Raw genomic sequence first — 21,807 nt, 5'->3', positions numbered from 1 at the left:
ATTTAAGGTCATCCGGGGGGAAACATCCCCGGGGGCCATGGCCTCATCTGGGGAGGATGAGGAGGAACCACTGGGGTACACCTCCCTCAAATCCTCTGGCTCCCGAGTTCAGTGATATACTTGCTCCCTGGAGGACTGTGAAGGGAAGTCTTGGGATTCTGGACCTAATTCCCCCTGAGACAACTGTGTTCCCATCCCAGAGCGAGAGTGTACACAGGAGTATTGACTAGTAGCAGGGGAGGACCTGCCCTTGGATCTAGACCTGCAGTGTCTGTGTTCAGCATTATGAGGACGACCATAGCAGCATGGGCAAGGGCCCGGTGATGGAGACCTGGACCACGATCGGGGAGTGTACCCATCATGTCTGGGAGAGCAGGACCTCCACAACAACATAGATAATGGTGAAGCTGGTTTGTAATAGTACTCAAGAGGATCCATGCCCAGAAATGGTGAAGGTGGCCCCAGCCACGGAGAAATTGGTTGGAGGAATGGAGAGGGAGGCCCTAAATAAGCCGGTGGAGTTACAGCCCGTCGGTGCGGCGTGTGTATCTCGGGGGGGGGGGGCGGGGGGGAGGGCTAAGAGATAAGGGCAGCGCGGCCCTGCCTGGAGATGGGCTGCGGTGCTGAGTTTTTGTTTTTGCCTTGCCCCTCCCATGCCGGGGATCTCGGCCCCATTGTCGGCGCCACGCTCGGCACAGTCAGCGGCGGTGCCGCGTGGGTATCTTCCTCCGGCGCCGATAGGCTCCGTTCTGGGTGCCCCTGCACCGTCGGCGCCGCGGGGGCCGGTGCCGCATGCGTTGGCGCCGCCAATTCCGGCGCTTGCCTCGCTGGCGCTCCCGGCGCCTTCCGTGCTGCCTGTTGTGTAATCGGAGGCTCAGCCTCTGCGATGTGCGCTGCTGTGCTGCCGCTTTCATGAGCTCGTGGCTGGGGGCTTTGCGTTCCACTCGTCCTGCCCCCTGGACCCACTGGCAAGGATCGAGCCGGGGAGAGTTTCCTCCTCTTCTGCACCAAGGGGGTCAAAGAGGCTGCCTTCCTTTTATGCAGCCCAGAGGGCCCTTCTGCGTGAGGCTTCTCCGGCGGTTCCAGCTGGAGAGCCTTCTCAAACAAGATCATTTTGAGCCTCATCTCTCTGTCTTTCCTGGCCCTGGCTGTAAGCTTAGCACAGTGGGAACACTTCTGGGTAACGTGTGACTCTCCCAGGCAGCGAATGCATCCACTATGCTCATCGGAGGCCGTCATAGCCTCGCGGTATGACTCACACTTCTTAAACCCCGAGGAGGCCATCGCGGTGAGTCTTTACTGTTAATAGGGTACTTAGCCACTAATCAGTGCTTTCTAACCCAAAATAACATTCACCAGCCTGCGGGGCAGCAGATGGCTTAACTAACCTTCTTGTCCGCCCCTCTCTCCTTCGTTCCTCTTCTTTCTGCTATCTAATATTCTCTTTCTCTTTTTTTTTTTTTTTTGATAGTGACAAAAACAAACTACACGTAAAAACAACTATCTTATCTGTCTCTGGCTTTAGCCAGAGCGGATTCCGTCTGCAGCCGATGGTGGTTTAGAAGGAACTGGCGGGGACCGGATCGCGCACATGGCCGGGGGTGCGCAAGGGAGCAGCGCGCGTCGGCGCATGCGCGATCCAATAGAAACTGCTAGAATAATTCCGATCTGTGGCGCCAGGCGACCCTGACACCTATTGTGGAGCACCCACGGGGACCACTTGAAGAAGGTGGTTTAGTTCTTCTGAAAAAAAAAAAAAAATCTTGCTAATGTAGACGCATCCAAGATTATTTGATGAAGCCAAGGTATACTATCTAGTTATACAAAGTTTTGGCCACTGACTGTTTCTAGAATTTCATATGGATTTTTTTTTCCCTTCAACTTTTCTTCGAGTTGACCTTGCACTTAAGAGTCTGGGATAGGTCTATATTATAACATACACTTGTTTATGGACGTGTTTTATACAGATTTAATACTACTCAGTGATGCTTTTAGCATTTCAAACAAAACAGAACAGATTGATATAATTCTCATCTGGGATCTGCTGCCTTATACCCATTTCTCTCCACTATAGGACTCTCAGATTTTGCTGATTAAATACATATTGCTTGCTTGTCAGGTTTACTGAGTCCCCATGTGCCATTATCTCATTAACCCATATTTCTTTGGTGGATATGGTATTCCCATATCATTCCTCTCACAGTCTCCCAGCCAGCAGCAGTGTCATGTGGCACTGTAGTTGTGCAGACTTCCCGGAAATCTCACTTAAGACACTTATGGAATGGATGACTCTTAGAATTGAGACAAAGTGATGCTGGCATTTGAGTGCAGGAAGAGTTTTCTTGGTTACTGGAATGCAAGACTGAAGCACAAACTTTCCAAAGGACAAGAAATGTGGGAAGGTATTAGAACTAAATGGAATCTTCTTACAGGCCACAAGAAGGCAGAAGCTCTTGGAAAGCTGGAGCTGCATATGGTGAAAAATAGATTTGGAATTGTGTGTTTGGGAGAAGTCTGTGAACTTTGGCTGTTTTTTAAACAACTGTAGTATTGGGATTTAGAAGAGAACTTTACTTTCATTAGGAGAAAAGTCTTAATTTCCATTAAGTGCTGAACACTCACAACACTACTTCAAATCAACAGGAGCTTCAGGAGATCAGAACCTCAGCAAAAGTCAGGACATATATATATCTTAAATTCAGCAACAACAATTAATGCACGTCTTCTAATTTTGGTCTTGGTATCTGCATGGCTCATTTCCCCACCTGCAAAACAAGGAAACTATGCTTCCCTAGCTCAAAGAACTAATTTGCAAATAAATATTTTAATATCTATGAAGAAATCAATATTATGATTGTAAATTAATTACTATTTCTAAGAACCCAGATCCTGTGATGATAAATGCCATCAATAAGTAAGAAATTACTTATTCGGTGCACAGTTTGGAGACAGTGTTGAACAGCTGCCTCTTTGACTTAGCACTATCCATCCCATCCACTAAACAATGAGAAGGATCCTGTGGAAAAAATAAATATGTTAAAGTATGTAGTAATTAAAGATCATATCTAAATGCTTATGTACAAGGGAACAGAATTATAGTTGCACACGTAACTTTAATTCTAGAATTACCTAATTTTTGAGTGTTTGATTTTGCAACCTGAAATTCAGTAGCTCATGTATTTACACTGAGTATAAAGACTGTCATTGACTACCACTTCAATCTAGCCCCAATTAGCAGAACTTTTTTCAAAAAGGAGTAACACCAGATGAATCTAAGGTATGCGAGAAAAGAATTCTTACAGCTAAGATTAGGCACATCACTCAATGTTTGAAGAGCGACCAGGATGAAAGCACAGAGTTTTGAAGTTTATTTAGATATGTTTAGAAAAAGAAGCCTCTCTCATGCTCCAGGTAGTCCTGACAAAATATGAAGATACAACTCTTACAAATTAAAAGATATCTCCATATCTTGAGAAGTTTCAGATGTTTTTCAATTTTTTTTAACATAAAACCTTGTGACATCAAACAGAAGTGACATCTAGCATATTTAATTAAAAAAAAAATAAGGAAAGTTTTCAAGCTCACCTTTCTACCACCAAGCTCACTGCTTGTGTAAGATCTGGATTTGCCACCTGGAGGCGTTTCCACAAAGACCATACAAATTCTTTATCAGCCTTAAAAACACAAATAGAAAAATAAACAATATTAAATATACAACATATAACTTTTACAGAATAATGAATAATAATTTAACCTATGAATATTAATACTGAAGACAATATTTTAGTGAAATCCAGTGAAGTCACTGCTCAGAATAACCTATTTTTGCTTGTTTTAACAGAGACGTCCAACTCAACCAGCAGAAATTAATTTAAAAGTATCAGCAAAGAAATGATAAGACATCTTTCCAAAATGTGAATCAATAAGTCTTCAGTGATACCTCTCACTACTCCTTCAGGTCTAGATCTAAAGAGGTGGAATTCACCCCTTTAACAGGTGAGCAAGTCTCAACTCTCAAATATAGCTCCCTTCTGAAGGAATTCAATCTTTTATACCAAGGATAGAGAATTTTAATGATACCAAGAACTTTCTGATCCTGCAATAAAAAAAAAGGGGGCTTTTTTTTAGATGTGGAGCATTTTGACAGAGAACACAAAACAAAGATTTTAAATATAGGTGCTTTAGAAATAGCTAAATGAAGAATCTATAAGCATACGTAAGAGAGAGTACTAAAATTCACTTAAGGCAGTGTTCTCAACCTTTTTCCGTACCAGATCCTTTTCCATCTAGGGATGTTCTGGCAAACCAGGAGTATGGCAAAGACATGATGTTCATTACTCCTTAACCTCTTCTGGCAACTGAAAACCAAAGTCTTAAGGTGTGATGTGACTGGTCACTGATATCCCTTGAGACTGTCACTTAATGTGCTGAAATACCACTGAGCCCACCTACCTGCCTTTTGGGGAGCCCCACCTGCCCTGTCCTCTGGTCTCCTCCAGCAGTGTCACAAAGTTGGGTTACAGCTCACAGCAGAGTAATACAGACACTGAGATGAGCTCACCTCTGAGAAGGCGTAGTTAAAAAGACTTGGCATACTACTCCAGCACACAGCCCAGTGGGAACAGAACCCTAGATAAATCCATCTTACTCCATATAAAGTTTTATATGGGACAAGCTCATAAAATGTTCACCCCTTTATCAATGAAAGAAAAGAGATGCACAGCTGGTTCCCTGGTACTGTCCTCCTCACCCCACACATACACACTGCAGATACAATTATTTACATTGGGTTTAATGATAAAGTGATTTTATTAAGTTACAAATTATGACACATCTTCCTCAACAGAGCAAGTTTACGTTAAGAAGAAAAACCTTTACAGACAAACATAAAAACAAAAGTTCCTAAACACTTAGTAAAAAAAAGCCAGGAACTGATCATCCTCCATCTGAGGCTTCTGGTAACCCAACATCCCTTCCAAGTTTTCAACAACTGAGGTTTCTTTAGGACCAAAACTGTCCGTTTGCTAAAACAAAAGAAAGACCATGAGCGAATATAAACTCAGCCTTTACACATCCAAAGTTCTTTCTTTACCTCTTGATCTACGAAAAACGCGGTGTGAACAAGTATATGCAAACTGTCCAAGGGGTGGTACCTTTTCAGAAGTGGTTTACAGTTTTAGCAACCCACCTTAGTCATGCCCTATTGGAGCAGTGGAATCTCTCCTTGAGGGATTGAAAGGAAAGTCAGATATAAACCATTCATAAGTTTAATGCAGTGGTCCCCCAAAGATACTGTATAGAGCTGAAATATCCATCACAGTAATTAACTACTAATTAGGTCATCGAATCATAGAATTCTAGGGCTAAAAGGGACCTCAGGAGGTCAGGTAGTCCAGCCCCCTGCTTCAAGCAGGATCAACCCCATCTATATGATCCCAGCCATGAATGTCAAGCCAGGACTTAAAAACCTCTAGGGATGGAGATTTCACCACCTCTCTCAGTAACACATTCCAGTTCTTCAACACTCTCTTGGTGAAATAGTTTTTTCCTAATATCTAACCTATACCTCTCCCTCTGTAACTTCAGACCATTGCTCCTTGTTCTGTCATTTGTCACCATTGAGAACAGTCTCTCTCCATCCTCTTTAAAGCCTCAGTGCTCCAGAGGTTGGTCCTGGTAGAAGTCATAAGAATCAGAGACCTCCTGGACTATGACTGGGTGGATCTTCCGGCACTTGCAAATAGGAGTACAACACAAGGATGAGGTAACAGTAGCGTGTACTCAGCTCTGTATCTCGTCCTTAGCAGATGATTGTGTTCTGTACGTGCCACAGAAGATGTTAAGTCTGAAGGAAGAATTTGAAGAAAGAAAAGGTAATGGCTTCATAGATTTTGACAGGAATTCTTCTTCCCACATGGCATGGGAGTTGACATTCCTGATATTTCTAGTTTAGAAAAAGAGCCTTTCAATCCTTCGTACATTATAAGGAAGAAAGGGCACATACTCCTTTTTGGTTTGTTTTGAAATCCCTTACAAGTCGCCTTTAAATCAGCAGAAATGCTAGAGTTCAGATGGACAAAATGAAACCCATGCACAAAGTTACTAAATCCAGTCCAGAAAAAGAAAATCCATAGAGTTAAACTATCTATTGCTTTAAGAAAAAATCTTTTCTTAGATTTCTAGCCATCACATGCTAAGGTAAGAAAACCCATCAGAGATCATATTTTCGGTAAAAGACTTTGCTCAACATTGTGAAGTATCTCCTACTGTAACGGAATTATGAGTTAGGTCATAGTTTGAAAGCATTTTCCTGAAATGTACATATTCACACTTTAAGGTGTACCACAAATATACTGGCTGGACAATTATGGGATAAACAAGATATACGTGCAATTGGCCAGCTGGATCAGAACTCCACTTTCACATAAGGGAACTAAACTAAGAAAGCATTGGCTACTACTAAAAATTATTGAAGATCTTCCTGTAAAGTGGAACATTAATGCTGCTCGATGAAAATAAAATGGTTACTGACCTTTGTAACTATTGTTCTTTGAGATGTGTTGCTCCTGTCCATTACAATCTGTGTGTGCGTGCTGCATGCAATGCAATTGGAAGACGTACGGAACAGTACCCATCGAGTCTACTGTGACACCTCCTGTGGCGATATATATCCCTGCCAACCCAACACCCTACTCAGTTCCTTCTTGCCAGAACAGTGCAACAGGAGGGTCAGTAGGGTTTGGAATGAATAAGAGCAACACATCTCAAAGAGCAACAGTTTCAAATGTCATGAATGAATGCTCGTAAAGGGTTAAACCCAAAGAGACTATGCTTAAAACTGCAGACTTTCTACCACATTTGGAGCAGTCGTTCCAAAAGGAAGAAGAGATATCTCAGCAGAGGGGGTTTTCCTGCCATTTGGCCCTGTGAGGATGTGCCAAATGTCGAGAAAGCCTCTTCTGACACTGCTGTCAGCAAGAGATAAGCAAATGCGTACTTCACAGTATATATTTCACAGCATATCAAAGCATTGAACAAAAGAAGAAAAACTGTCATACTACGAAAGCCTATATATCTACTGTGAGTGAAAGTTCATTTTGGCACCACAAGAGGGTTGGGCTTAGGAGATTACTACCACATTTTTTTCCTCAATCAAAAAGCCCAATCTGTGGGGATGAGCACAACCCAGAGAGCATACTCGAATATATTTTGAACATCTGCATAATTTTGAGAGCAGCAGCTGATTTTGGCATCTCAAGTGGGCAATTTATTTTATGGGCAGAGTGTGGAAGAGTGCCACTGTATTTTCTTTTTCAGTTTGACCCTTGGTGGTCTGAGTGAGTGAATGAGTCAACAAAACAACTCTCTACCACCACATCGTGTCCTAATATACTGTCCCACACAGAGGCTCTAAATCTTCAACATTCTGTATAATAATCATTAATGATCTTACTTAATTACATCTTATTTCCTTCAACCAACACCCTCTTTATAAGTTTTCAAGAAGTTTTAACTACCTGAAAAGCATGAAAAGCTTTTTTTGAGTAGAGGGATTTAAGTAAGTGTTAGGCAAGTTTTCAAATCAGGATACTCTTTTCACTGTTGCATTACTCACCAATGAAAACATTTCTTCCAGCATTGCAGAAAAACCTTCAGAGTATTCAATTTTTGTGGACAAACTAGTGTCCAAAGTTATAAAGAAAGTTAAAAATAGGACTCACAATGAAACATATGTGAAACCTTAGCTATGGAGGCATAAGCACAGCTTCACAATCAGATAAATGTACAGAGCCTGCGCCAAAGCCGTCTAAAGTCAATGCAAATCTTTCCACTGCCTTCAGCAGCGTACCAGGCTCTACACTATGCAATTTAAGTCAATGATATTTTCTCATTTATTTCAACAGCAAAGTGTGATTTACTGGGTCAAAGAGGGTGGTTTTTGTTTCAGCATTTTAATCCTTATTATTTAAAATTATACTTATGTAATAACTGCACTTTATATGCTGTCAACTTGTTAAAAAACAATTTTCATTTTGAATTTTTGTGCTCTCTACATGAAAATCTCATCCAAGAATTTAACATAAATTACACAAGAATTAGTTGAGTCCTATGCTAGTTTCTAATGACTTCTAGCAACTCCCTCAGCTGTAATAAACATTACTTTCTGTGAAAGAGTGGACGAGGGCAGAAGTTCTCAGACTGTGGGGACTGACTCCTCACAGAGTTGTGAGGCTATTACATGGGGGTTGAGAGCGATCATTCTCGACTCCCAAACCCCAGAATTTGCAATAGTCTTAAACATAAAGTTTTTTTTCTTTAATTTATGAGGACAGTCACAATCCAGAGCTTCCTGTGTAAAAGGAATCATCAATGCAAAAGTTTGAGAACCACTGATTTAGGGCAAGAAGCCCCTGTTGAAGGTTTCTGTATCCTACCACACTCCACTCCAGAAAAAAGCAGCAGCAAAGTTCTGCAGGCAGCCGAGAGTAACTATGGGGATGTAGCCAATCAATCAGACAGACTCCAGGGAAGAGCCAATCATAGCCCAAAGAAGATCAGCACTGGACACAATGAGTTGACAACTGGAGACGGAAAAATAAGGACTGTGCTGCTAGCTGGCTGAAGGAGCAAGCAGGACCCTGGACAGATCATTTGTTAACAGTGACCGGGGAGCACAGGAGCTCTACACATGTGCACCACCACTTGGTTGTAGAAGCACATGGCAGCAGCAGTGATGGCAACTCTGGGGCAGCAGCAGCTGTTCTGGTGAGTTGCTGGCATTGATTTAGAGCAGCGGGGCTGGAGGTGCCTGGCTCTGGGGGAGAGGGAGGGGATTGGGTAATATATATTGGGTGTGTTGTAAAATTATAATGAGTGCTGAAGTGTGCCACAAGGTGATAAAGATTGCTGAGCACTGCTTTAAAGGAGCCTCTAAGTTAACCTCTTTCCCTACGTTACCAGACCTGCCAGAAAAAAAGAAACCTGGGATGAGAATGTGAAATTTTAGCAAGAAAAGTGGTTATTTTTGTTTGTGTTTTGTTTGTTGAAGGTGCAGCCAAGGCTGTCTTTTAAAAAAGAAATGCACTGCTCCGATTAAAAAAAAAAAAAAGAAGGTGATCTACCCTTTAGTAACTTGTTCTTTGAAATGTGTTGCCTATGTCCATTCCACTGTAGGTGTGCATGTACCCAAATACACGGTCATTGGGGATTTTTGCCTTAGCAGTATCCATAGCACTGGCTGTATCATCCCCTTACACCAGCAAGCACATGAGCATGGCACACAACAGGCACTGGCAGCCCTGTGCGCTTTTGGTTCCTTCTCACTAGCAACTCCAATAGAGAGACAGGAAGGAAGATAATGGAATGAACAAGAGCAACACATCTCAAAGAACGACAGCTATGAAAAGATGGGTAACCATTTCTTTGAGAGAGCTTATATATGTCAGTTCCATTGTAGGTGAAATGCAGAATCCTCGGAGATGGGCTTAGAGTTCACCATCTTTTCCATAGAAGCATTGCTCTGTCAAAACCAGCATCACCGTGAGCTTGCTGGGTCAGTTCATAATGCACTGCCAATGTACGGACCGACAATCAGGTTGTGCCCCCGCAGATCTCTTTAAATGGAAAATGAGGAAGGATGATACATTCACCCTAGCAGAGTGAGCCATCACAAATCACTGGTGGGGGACCCTTTGGCCAGTTCACAGCAATAGTGGATACCACCTGTGATCCAGAACAAAATTCTCTAAGCAGAAACTGGGTGACCTTTCATTCTGTCCACTAGTGCTATAAACAGATGCATGAACTCACAGAAAAATTTCAATCCATCTATGTAGAAAGTCAGCAACTTTCTGACATCTGGGTTATGCAACCTGTGCTCCTCATTTGACACATGAGACTTCAGACAGAAGGCAGATAATCATATGTGTTGGCCAATATGAAACTAGGAAACAAACCTTGGGTAAAAATGCTGGGTGCAGATGTAGTTAGACATTGTCCTTGAAGACTGTACAGGACAGTCCAAGATGAGCACCCTGATCTTAGACATGCTGAGAACAGAAGTTGTAGCAACAAGGAAAAAAAACATTCCAGAAGAGAAGAAGAGAGCAAGAACTCAAGTGTTAAAAGGGAGGGTCCATGGGTCTTGACAGCCTAACAGAGAACTAGGTCCTGGACATGAAGTGTTGGAGGTGCGCCAATGCTTTCAGGAATTGCGTTGTCATTGAATGGGCAATGGTCTGGTCTGGGGAATGCAAGGCTAAGATGGCTTCAAGGTGAATCTTCATAGAAGCAAGAGGTTGAGTTTCAGCAAGTAATCCAGAACATCCTGCAGCATGGCACTACTCCAAGGACCAGCATGAAAAACTTTTCTACTTCACCAGGTAGATTGCCCTGCTCAAAGATTTTCTGCTGTCCAGCAAAACCCACCAGACACTGGCCAAACATGCTTGTTCATCCAAGCTTAATCACGCAGGAGCCAAGCAGTCAGATGCAGCACCATGAGGGTTAGGCACAAGCGGTTACTGTGGTTCAGCAACAGCAGATCCAGTCGACGAGGCAGCAGAAAAGGGGCAGCTGCAGGTCCTACAACATGCCAAATCACTTCTAACTGGCCCTCATTCTGTCCAGTCTGCCTTTCATCTGTGCATTAATGGCACCAGAAGAAACGTGTACAGGTGCACCCTGACCAAGGAATGAAGAAAACATCTGAAAGCGAACTTTTGTCCAGACCCTGAATTGAGCAAAACTGATAGCACATCTTGTTCTCACTGCACATGAACAGAGTTTCCACCCCTGTGGAAGTTTATGTTCACTACCTCTAAATGGTGGGACCATTCATGGAATGATGAGACTGTCCTGCTAATACAATCTGCTGTGATGTTCTTGGAGACAGTTAGGTGGGCAGTGATCAGATGAATGACACGCCAAACACAGAGGTCCCAAAGGCTGAGCACCTCCTAGAAAAGCATTGAGGATCTGGCCCTTCCCTGCTTACTGATGTAATGTATCACAATAGTATTGCCTGACATAACTTACACCACCTTGTCCTTCAAATGGGGCAAGAATGCCTAGCAGGCCGGCCAAACAACTCCGAGTTCCCTGGTGGTGATTCGAAGCATTAGACTATCCTGTAGCCAATGGTCCAGGATGTTGAGTTCACCCAGGTTGGCTCCTGAGCCCAGATCAGAGGCTTTGGAGACCAGGGTCAGCAATGGTGATGGGCTCACAAAAGAAAGTCCCTGCAGCACCAACTCGAGATCCAGACAAAAATTCAAAGATAAAAGAATGTGGCTCGACACCATGAATGCTCAATTAAGGGAGTACCTGATTGGGGTATAAACCAAGGCCAGTCACACTTGCAAAGGCCACAGATGAAGCCAAATGTGGCTCACCACATATGTGCAAATGGTGATATGACCCACCAGGAATAGACAGATGTAGGCTATAATGATGGGTAGACCTTTAAGTGGCTGATCAGGTCCGATGTGCAGGACTGCAAGGAGTTGAGAACTGCCTAAATGAGCTCTATCCACTGGACTGGCATTAATGTAGACTTTTCTGTGGCTCTTAAATGACTCAGGTTGCAGAAGGTGAAACATACCAGGTCAAGGTTCCTCTGCACCTGATTCAGAGACCTGCATTTGATAAGCAGTTGCTGAGGTACGGAAATAGGTGGACTCCACCTCCCACATGTAAGCAGCCATCAGTGCTATGAACTTTGTGACTATCCTCAAAGCCAAAGACAAACCAAATGCAGTGTCGTGAACTGGAAATGGCACCCTCCCTTCATAAAAACAGAGGAAATACCTGTGGGTGGGGAAATAAAGAAATGTAGAAATAAATGTCTTTTAGGTTAAGAGTAGCTACCAGTCTCCTGGATCCATGGCGGGAACGATGAAGCCCAGGGAGACCACATGAAACTTCAACTTTTAAAGAGACTTGTTGAGGCAAAGCAGATCCATGATGGTTGTGACACCTGGTTGTGCTTCTTGGGATTAGTAAGCATTGTGGTAGAACCTCTGTCAGGTCACAAAAAACTCTCCCACAGTTCTCAGTCACAGATGGCTTTCCGTGTCCTTAACAAAGACCCGCTCATGAGAAGAGTTCCTGAAAAGCAACAGAAAACTGCAGGGGAAGAAGGAAGGGGCAGCCAAAAATTGCCAGGACAAGCTGAACACTGGGTACGGCGATACGCTCCATTTTCATGTCCTTACATGAATAGTTCATGAGTACCAAGAAAAAGATTCCAAAATGTGTAGGGGTAAGAAAACATACTTGCTTCACTTTGCTTTTCATCTCAAAGGTGTCCAAAGTGGACCCATCAAACTGAACACTTGCGCTCATGCTGTTGTTGAATGAACATATAAAATTTAACAGGGCTGGTGGGTATCCTGTTTTTACTACCATTGCAAATACATCTGCTCTGCTGAATGTGTTGAATGCTTTGGTTAGATGCACAAAGGCAATGTACAATGGTTGGTTTTGCCCTCTGAACTTTTCTTAGAAGTAAATCACAGAAAATATCTCTATACTGATCTTCCAGTCCTGAATCTGCACTATGATTCACAGTAAATTCAATTCACCAGCTGATGTAGGCATACTAGGATGACCTTTATGAAAGCTTTTCCTGCTACACTTCAGTAGTGAGATATCCCTACAATTGTTACACTTGCACTTTTCACTTTTATTTTTAGTACAGAGTGATGATTTTTGCATTAAGTACCTCACCTTCTTTCCAACATTTAAGTAGAAATGGATGAAGATATTATAATAGGCTGGCTTTCCTGAAGTTCAGGATTTTCACTCAGATGCCATCTTTTCCAGAAGCCTTTCTACTTGACAGCAAATCAGTTGCCCTGCTTAGCTCCATATCTAGATCTAGCATGATCTGTAGAGTTGGTATTTGGTCCAATGATTCACTGATGATGTTCCTTTCTTGTGTGCACAGTTCTGTATAGTGTTCAATCCAATGAGACAACTGCTTGCTTTTATCTTTAACAATTTCACGGGTGTGCTACCTGAGAGAAAGTAGGACCTAGAGCTTTCTTCAGGCTCTCACACATGACTTTGAGATTTCCTCTCTGTATATCTTCACAGAGGTTGATTCTGTAATGATTTGCACAGCATCTGCTTATTTACTCCAGCCCAGTTTCTGCATCTCAAAGTCTTGCTTTGGTGCTCTCCTTTGCCTTCTTGTCATGTTCGATAAGTTGTGTTCTTAACGATGAGAGGTAAAAGAGCTACTGCAATTTCTTCAAATCAGTCCTTTTTTGATGGTTTCCTTTCCCCAAAGGTAGCTAAACCTGTTTCATGAATTCCTGTTATTACAGTTTCCCAAAATTCTGGATTTTTCAGTAAGGACTTCCCATGTATGCTAAGTCCAAGAGCCTCACAAACTCCTGGCATTATCTCTAGTTTTCTTTGTTAATAACATTGATTTGGGGCTTTCTCCTAAGTTTTGCTCAGTGTCATTTCTTGACTGTAAGCTTCATTTTGCTAATAATCAAGGAGTGTCCCGAGTCCAATTCAGCACTGTGGAACTTACATGGCAAGTTAAGCCTGTGAATGGGGCAGGGAGGTGGTTGGGGCTCAAAGGGGTTAAGCCTGAGGATGGGGGATGTTTGTGGGGTGGTAAAACCTCGGGATAGGAGGCAGCTTTGGGGGCTGAGGCAGATAAACCCTGGAGATGGGGGTAACAACTTTCTAACTGGTACAAATTATTGTGTGTGCACTGTTCTTAAACTAGGGGTAACAAAAAGCACAGTTTGACATTCTGTATTAAGAACTGTCTCATATTCACATGCTTTCAGCTCTTGAAGGATTGATTTTATAACTGAATTTGAAAAAATGGCTCTTCTTGCTATTTCATTTGCAGGCCCCTGATCTAGCCTAATACCCAGTCTTCTGACAGTGTCCAATGTCAGGTAACCAAGAGATGACAAACAGTGGCTGAGCAATAGACAGCAGTGATTGTTGCCATTGTCAAAGGTGACCCTGGGCACCCTCCTCTACATCAATCGAGTGAATGCTTAAACCCCGTAAATGCCACCTTCCATGTTGTGCCATGTTGCCAACAAGGATGGTGTCCTCTTTAAGTGGTGTCTCTGCAATAGTTGATATGGAGGTGCTCCTAAGGAAGGGCATACACTTGGAAACAGCTACACTGCAGGAGTTGCCAATGAAGAGATCTTCCATCTGCTTGCCTTTCAGGATTCCACTCCTAGACTACTGACCAGCCATAGCTGAAGGGCCCACTCTGTCCTGTGTGGATATCACTGGCAAAAAACGATGAGTGAATTTGCTCATCTGCCTTTTGATGGCATCAAGGGTTCCACTACCCTACTGAGGTGCACCTCAACCTGAAGCCTCTGGCACTTCCTGAGTTTTCTGGGTTAATTAACTGCTGCCCAGCATTCATGCATTGACCAGTACAGGATGTACCACTTATGCTCATAGTGGTAGCAGGTTTACAATTCTGACCTGACACTATGAAACTATATACAAGGCCTTATAGCACAAAGTCCAAGGAAAGAAACTGCTAGCCCTTGACAATCAAGGAAAAATACTCCATCTGACCACCCTCGATTGTACCAGCACATACGCATAGCACTCACGGGGGCAACGCAGCCAATCCTACAGAGACAAAGAAAAACATGGGTGCCTGCACACCTACAATAGAACTGACATGAGCAAGCACTCAAGAAGAAACACTATTTGCCTCTGCTGGTATATTAGAGGTACTAGGTATAATGAAGTAAGAACCAACCCAAATTTTCACTCAAATCTTCAAACCACGATTGAAATTTGAGAAAAGTTTGTGAATATGGATGCTGAGATATACAGAAATAAAATGTACATTTTTTTAAAAAAGAACATTAAATCATTTATCAAACTGCATTAAAGCACACACAAGCAGTAACTGTTCTACCTATAAAAACTGCTTTGGAAGGTAAGACTCAACTTTTAAGGATCATTTATCCCCTTCTAACTATGAACAGGCAAAGAATAATGAGAAGGTACCAAACATGGCCTTAATTTCAGCATTAAGTAGTAAGACTGTGATCCAAATAAATAAAAACCACGAGAAGTCCTGTGGCATCTTATAGACTAGCAGGTTTACTAGAGCATAAGCTTTCATGGGCAGAGACCCACCCAGCCAAATGCATCCAAACCAATGCATCTCTTGTATATGCATTATAAAAAGGCAGCACAGCTATGTAACTTTTCATCAATTCTGGAGACCAAAAGAATCAGGTTAAAATAATTTAACATAGGAATTAATGTTTTCAGCCACATGCTGCTTGTAAAACATACACGATTTAAACTTTCCATGGTAAGAATTTTTGTGAACTTTAGCATTAAGATAAGTATAGGTACACAATTTCTAGTTATAACAATTGTAATAAAGTATCGGTCACTTTGTGCAAAAAGTTATCATTAAATATTTAATCTTACTTCTCTCAAACTAAAGAAATAATTTAGCTAGTAATTTTTTTATTAAAATCTGTAATTCCAAATTTGGTCTCATAGAAGTAATAATATGAGCTGACAATTATTACAGTTTTAAAAAAAGTTTAAATAGCTTTTTTAAACTCTTGGCACACTTAATGGACTTGGTAAGACTTCTCCCTGAATGATCTTGGGAGCCAAAAAATTTCTTTTGAAACACGGCTCCATAGCCAGCCTGAAGTTGGCACAGAAAGCTCTCTCTACAGCTGTCAAGACCTGGGATAGATCAATCTTCAGTGTACCCAAGGACTGTTCAGTTTACTCAGTGTGTGTTAGTTGCTGAGAGAGGTCCGCAAAAGTGTACCCTGAGCAGCTGAGAACTGATATAGAGAGGGTAGAATACAGATGTCATTTGAAAGTTCCGAAAAATTACTCATTAAAAATAAAAACAAAAAAGCAGTCAAGTAGCACTTTAAAGACTAACAAAATAATTTATCAAGTGAGCTTTCGTGGGACAGACCCACTTCTTCAGACCATAACCATACCAGAATGGACTCAATATTTAAGGCACAGAGAACCAAAAATAGTAATCAAGGTTGACGAATCAGAAAAACAATTATCAAGGTGAGCAAATCAAAGTATTATAGCCATACCAGAACAGACTCAATAGTTAAGTATTTAATATTTAAGACTCAATATTTAAGAGTCTTAAATATTAAACTATTGAGTCTGTTCTGGTATGGCTATGATACTCTGATTTGCTCACCTTAATAATTTTTTTTTCTGATTTGTCAACCTTGATTACTATTTTTGGTTCTCTGTGCCTCAAATATTGAGTCCATTCTGGTATGGCTATGGTCTGAAGAAGTGGGTCTGTCCCATGAAAGCTCACTTGATAAATTATTTTGTTAGTCTTTAAAGTGCTACTTTACTGTTTTTTTCCTTTTGATAGTATATAGACTAGCACAACTTTCTCTCTGTTACTAATCATTAAAAATAAAATTATCTACAACACTACTGTATATCAGAGCAAGATGTCATTCTCTCTGGGACTAAGTGTGGAGGTTGGAAATAGAGATGTATAAAACATACATATCCAGAGTGTTTGGGGAACTAAACTGAAAGTGAGATGATCTCTCCTGAACAGCAAAGCAATGACAGTGATTGCAAGTCACGTCTCAAATGGAGAAAGTGACAGTTTTGAACAAAAACAGTGGAACTCTTCAGTTGGGAATGAAAATAATTATACCTCATCGTCATCATATTGGCAGACATATGGAAATGAATAACCTAGACTCTGGTCCTGCTCACACTGAAACAAACAAGAGTTTTGTCATTAATTTTAATAGCAGCAGAAGCAGGACCCTAATCTATGACTATAGATCAATAGCAAAACAAGTGCTACACAAAGTTCATGTTGCATGAAAAATAACCATATAAATATTTGCTTGGGACAATAAATAAGACGTGAATGAGGCATGAACCAGAGTCACAAAACTCTGATTATAGCTGATCAACTGCTGCTTCTTATTGCAAATTAATTAACACTATTTCTATTCCCCTTTGAAGGGAAATACAAACAAAAACATTGCTCTGGTTGTTTAAGTTTGTTATTACACGGTATATAGATGTACATCAAAATTTAATAACCATCTGTTTGCTGGAAATGCCATCCTCAGCACAACAACACTTGAACACTTGCAATCTAAATAATAAAAAGATTTTCAGGCAATTCTTCAGCTCCTTTCCAAAGTAACAATCAAATTCTTAGGGCTTGTCTTCACTGGCAAGTTTTATTGAGGAAAAGTGCATTTTGTCAACAAAACTGCATGAGCACATTCCACTGTGACTTTTGTCATGAAAAACACCCATTTTTGACAACAAAAAATATCCAGCTCCACAAGAGTCTCTTGTCTTTTCCTCTCTCTGTGCTGGCAACAAACATAAGTTGTGTCTACACTATAGAGTTTTCTCGACAAAACTGTGGTTTTGTTGACAAAACTCATAGGACGTCTACACTACAGAAGCGTTCTGTCGAGAAACCTTCGACAGAACGCAGCAGTATCCTTGGGAGAGTTAAGTCGCTCCTGGAAAAGGCAGAACACCTCTGTCAACAGAAACTGTTGGTGAAATTATAGCATAGATGCTCCAGGGGCCTTCTATCAACAGAGAGGGCTTCCATTTCATCAGGCAGTCCTGTTTGCAGAGCTTCCAGTTGGCTGTTCTGCTGACAGAGGGCTGGGCAGGGCTGGTCACTCGCTTTTGACAGACAGCATCAGCAGGGGGAGCTTCTATTACATGTGGATGTGTTCTATCAACAGAGGTTCTGTTGGGAAACATGTCCCAACAGTAACTTCTTTTGACAAAACTCAGTAGTGTAGACTTAGCCATAGTGTAGGTACCTTTCTGGACTCCAAAAAATGGCCCACAGTTCCCAAGCAGCTGCTCTGTTCAGCAGTTTGAACTCCACTGCCCCGCACACAAGTGACCAGCCACCCACCCTGTCCTCTTGCAAGCCCCAAGAAATGTATATTTCCTGCAGGATGAGCACCTGGATCCATCCCTTCCCACTCCACATGGGCTGGCTCAGTGTGCAGTGGTCTCATGGTGCCTTCCCCAGTGCCCATGCCTGACCATCTCACCAAACACTCCACCACTTGGATCACTGCAGAGCTGTTGGATTTGATTGGTGTATGGGCAGAGTCTGTACAGTCCCAGCTGTGTATGACCTGTAAAAATTTGAACCCGCATGGGAGTATTTCTGTAAAGATCTGGACACCATCCTCAGGGGTGACCCCACCTCCACTGCCAAGAGCTCTGGGGATGCCACAGGGTACATGGAAGCAGAACATGGAGAACCTAGCCCAGAAGATGAAATAGCAGAGCTAGAGGCTGAAGTAGACAAGGATCAGGAGCTTCCCCCACTAGGTCATCACGTGCTTCTGGCAGCCAGGAACTGTTCTCTACTGCTGATGGACAGTGTGAGCAGATGCTTTTCAGGGACAAGGAAGCAGGGGATGGGACATAGGGTAAGTGGCTCGTGGAATGCTAGGCTGAGGGCATGGAAAAGTGACAGGCTGGAAGTGTTTCTGAAAGCTGCATGTTGCCCTGGGTAATTAATTGATGTGGAGGAGCAAGATATTATTGTTAGTGTGATCTATCAAAACATTTGGAGAGGTAATTGTACATTTTCTTCATGTTTCATGGCAATGCTGCTTTGTCCCCTCCTCCATTGTTGGAAACCAGCCTGTAACGTTCATCAATCAAATGTGCAGTAACCAAAGCAGAACATAGATGGTCTGCACAAGGAGCAGGAAGAAAGCCACATCCCTGAAGAAGTTGTGCCCCGGTTCCCTTCCTCACCTTGAGCTAGGTGGTGACTTCCAGGGTTATACCCATCAGTGGAGAAATGGGGAATAATTAGAACTATGTTGCTGCAAAGGGAATTTTCTAGCACCAGCTGAAATTTCATTTGTCTATATGCACAGCTGCCACAAGCCCGTTCCCTGACTCACCATTATTAACATTTGCTTGCCGAGAACCATTCCTTGCAAGGTTCAGTGAAAAGTGAGTGGAACTGTTGGAAAAGGTGTTTGTAAGTGAAATGTTACAAACTGGAATTGACGTTAACAGACTTCTTTTTGGGCATTGCACTGAATATCAGAGATGACGCTGGCCCCAGTGCACAGCGCCTGGTAGAGGATGCAATAGATAAGGAACTGCCCTTGGGGAAAAATAGGGAGAACTTAGTTGATGAATAATAAATCAATCATTGAGTGAGTACAGCCATTTGGAAAACGTCTTGGAAAGGAAGCTGAGGAACAACAAGGAAAACCAGCCTTTGCCAGGCACAGAACGAATGATCAGAATAATGAAAGAGCAGACTGAGGTCCTAAAATGCTTAGTGAAGCAGCTCAGTGAGCCAAAATTCTGTGTCCAGCAACCTTCCCTTTATGCCCTCACATTTCTGTTCTTCCTCTAGGAGTCCAAATTTTCCCAAAGGTGCATTCATACACCATGCGGCACCTGCTCAGCCTGTTGTTAAAACTCTCCTTACTGCTGTCCAGGTGTGGTGTGCAGTTTCGTGAGCCAGGGCTGCATGACGTAAGCTGGATCTACCAAGATCACATCCCCCTACTGTAATTTTATGGCCTGGAAAGAAAGTCCCTACTTGGAGCTTTCTGTATGGGTCACTGTCCCTGAAGGTGCACACATCATTCTCTTTCCCAGACTACCCCACGTTGACGAGTGTGCAAACCTCTGCAGAGTCAAGAAGTATGCCTTCTTGTACTCTGTGGCAAGTTGGGCTGGTGCTAAAATGGGAATGTGTGAATCATCCAATCAACCTACCCCCCACCCCCCCCGCCGTCAGGAAACCCCATGTTTGTAAAACTAGCCAATATGCCATGCACATTTCCCAGAGTCATAGCCCTCCATAGCAGAATGAGATTTATTGCCCTGCACACTTGCAGCAGCACAGCACCATCAGTAGACTTTCCCACTCCAAACAGACTTGCAAATGACCAGTAGTAATCAGAAGTTGTCGGCTTCCACACAGCAATTGCCTCATGCTTCTCAAGCAAAAGGGCAGCTCTCAGTCAGATATCCTTACCACACAGGTGATGGGCCAGCTCATCACACAGCTCCAGAAAGATTGCTTTACATGCCTTTAAATTCTGTATCCACTGACGATGATATGATCCCACAAATCAATGCTGGTTTTCGTAGCGCCGAAGTGATGATCTGGCCTGTACAGCTGCTCTCTGAGTGTCAGATGAGGTGACAGATTGTTGCTGTCCACATTATGCATGCTGTCAAGTTATTCCAAGTCTTCTTCCTCTGTCAGTAACTTCAGGATGATCTCTGTTGCCATATGCAAGGTCCTAACGACTGTTAACAGACCATGTGAGAGAAATGCATGATCCATTCTTTCTCGCTGTAAATGGCAGAGTGCACTGCAAAGAATGGCAGATGGAAAAATGGCACAAAAGGATACCAGAAGCCCCTGAATAAAGCGGTAACTGATGGGACATTTAGCACGTACCCAAGAGGCCCTGTGCTCTGTTCTATGGTACTACAACACCCAATAACAGGTCCCACATCGCATTGCTCCCACTGTCAACAGGGAAGCTAAATAGGTAGACATGATCCATCAACAGAGGGAGCAAGTGTAAACATACTTTCATGACTTTTTTTCCACAAATTTTATGTGCCAGCATTAATTACCTCAATTAAACTCACTAGCACAGACAAAGCCTTAGACTGTAGGATTGCAATAGAGCTGTGACATACTGACAAATACGAGAGAAAATGCATTTGTATTTTGTTTTTTGCTTTGATCACCAGAACATTTGTGAGTCTGGATAGTGAGGGATGACTATAAAGAAGAACTTAAATTTTGTTTGCTTTTGTGCAACTTGCAGTGTTATGCCATGGAGAAAATAGGAGAAGTCTGTTTATTTTGTTTAACTGCATGTATAAACTTTTTAACTCATCTAGTGTTTAGGATGAGGGGCATTTTAGTAGTTAGTGTAATCTGAAATAAACAAACAACTGAAATAATAATTTAGATATTACAATAGCTAAAGGTTTTAGATATGCAGAAAAAACTGGTCACTGGAAAAGGGGGTGTTCCTTATCTCCTGGTTTCAAGAAATGGAATATCACCATAACAAAAGACAGAACTGACTACACAGCCTTAGAAAACAACGCATTTACTATAAAAATATGAATGACAGCTTTTATACCAGTGAATGCTCCAAAAGAGAAAACAAAGCAATTGAGGACAGAGGGAGCTATTGGTTTACTATTGAATTTAGGAAAAACTCAAGGTAGAATAGTAAGAGATTGTATATTCTCCATGTTATGAACTGAATACTTCAATATGAAGTGAAATTATGCATGATTGTTGGGGTCGAAAATTTTGTACAGAAATGCAAAATAGGCTTTTGAGATAACCAACCATCAGGTTAGCTTGTAACAAATATTTTTGAAAAGGCATGAAAAACATGGATGTTATAAATAGTAAAATACAGTAGCAATAGACTTTTTTAATATGGATTTCTTTGGTTTCCCCCACCATCTAAACTGAAGTTTATCTGGTTAATGGAAAAAGTTTTTAATCAATCTGTGGTATTTTTACATACAAGAACATACACTTGCTCTTGCTTCTTGGGATGTCACATGGGTTTTTAAATTACATCACTAATATCCTAGTCATGTACACCTTCTACTGTGCTGGTGCTGCATGTAATTTCCACTCACATACTTAACTCTTCAATAAAAATACACTCCCCATGATCCATTCCTACTTACTAAGTGATTACATGGTGTAGAACAGAGGTCAGCAATCTATGA

At 42.1% G+C, this 21,807-nt stretch overlaps 1 protein-coding gene across 1 annotated transcript in view; it reads right to left on the bottom strand.

Annotated features, from left to right (window-relative positions):
- Positions 1–21,807, bottom strand: part of CNTLN (centlein) — a 319,293-nt gene that overhangs the window by 279,833 nt on the left and 17,653 nt on the right. The window contains exon 2 of the mRNA XM_074994934.1: positions 3,586–3,674. Coding sequence (XP_074851035.1) covers positions 3,586–3,674 — 89 coding nt within the window. The remainder of the gene's footprint in view (positions 1–3,585; positions 3,675–21,807) is intronic.

This window comes from Carettochelys insculpta, chromosome 5 (assembly GCF_033958435.1).
Source record: "Carettochelys insculpta isolate YL-2023 chromosome 5, ASM3395843v1, whole genome shotgun sequence".
Classification (NCBI taxonomy): domain Eukaryota; kingdom Metazoa; phylum Chordata; order Testudines; family Carettochelyidae; genus Carettochelys; species Carettochelys insculpta.
Note: the sequence above shows the minus strand (reverse complement) of the source record. Positions and strands in the feature narration are given on the sequence as shown.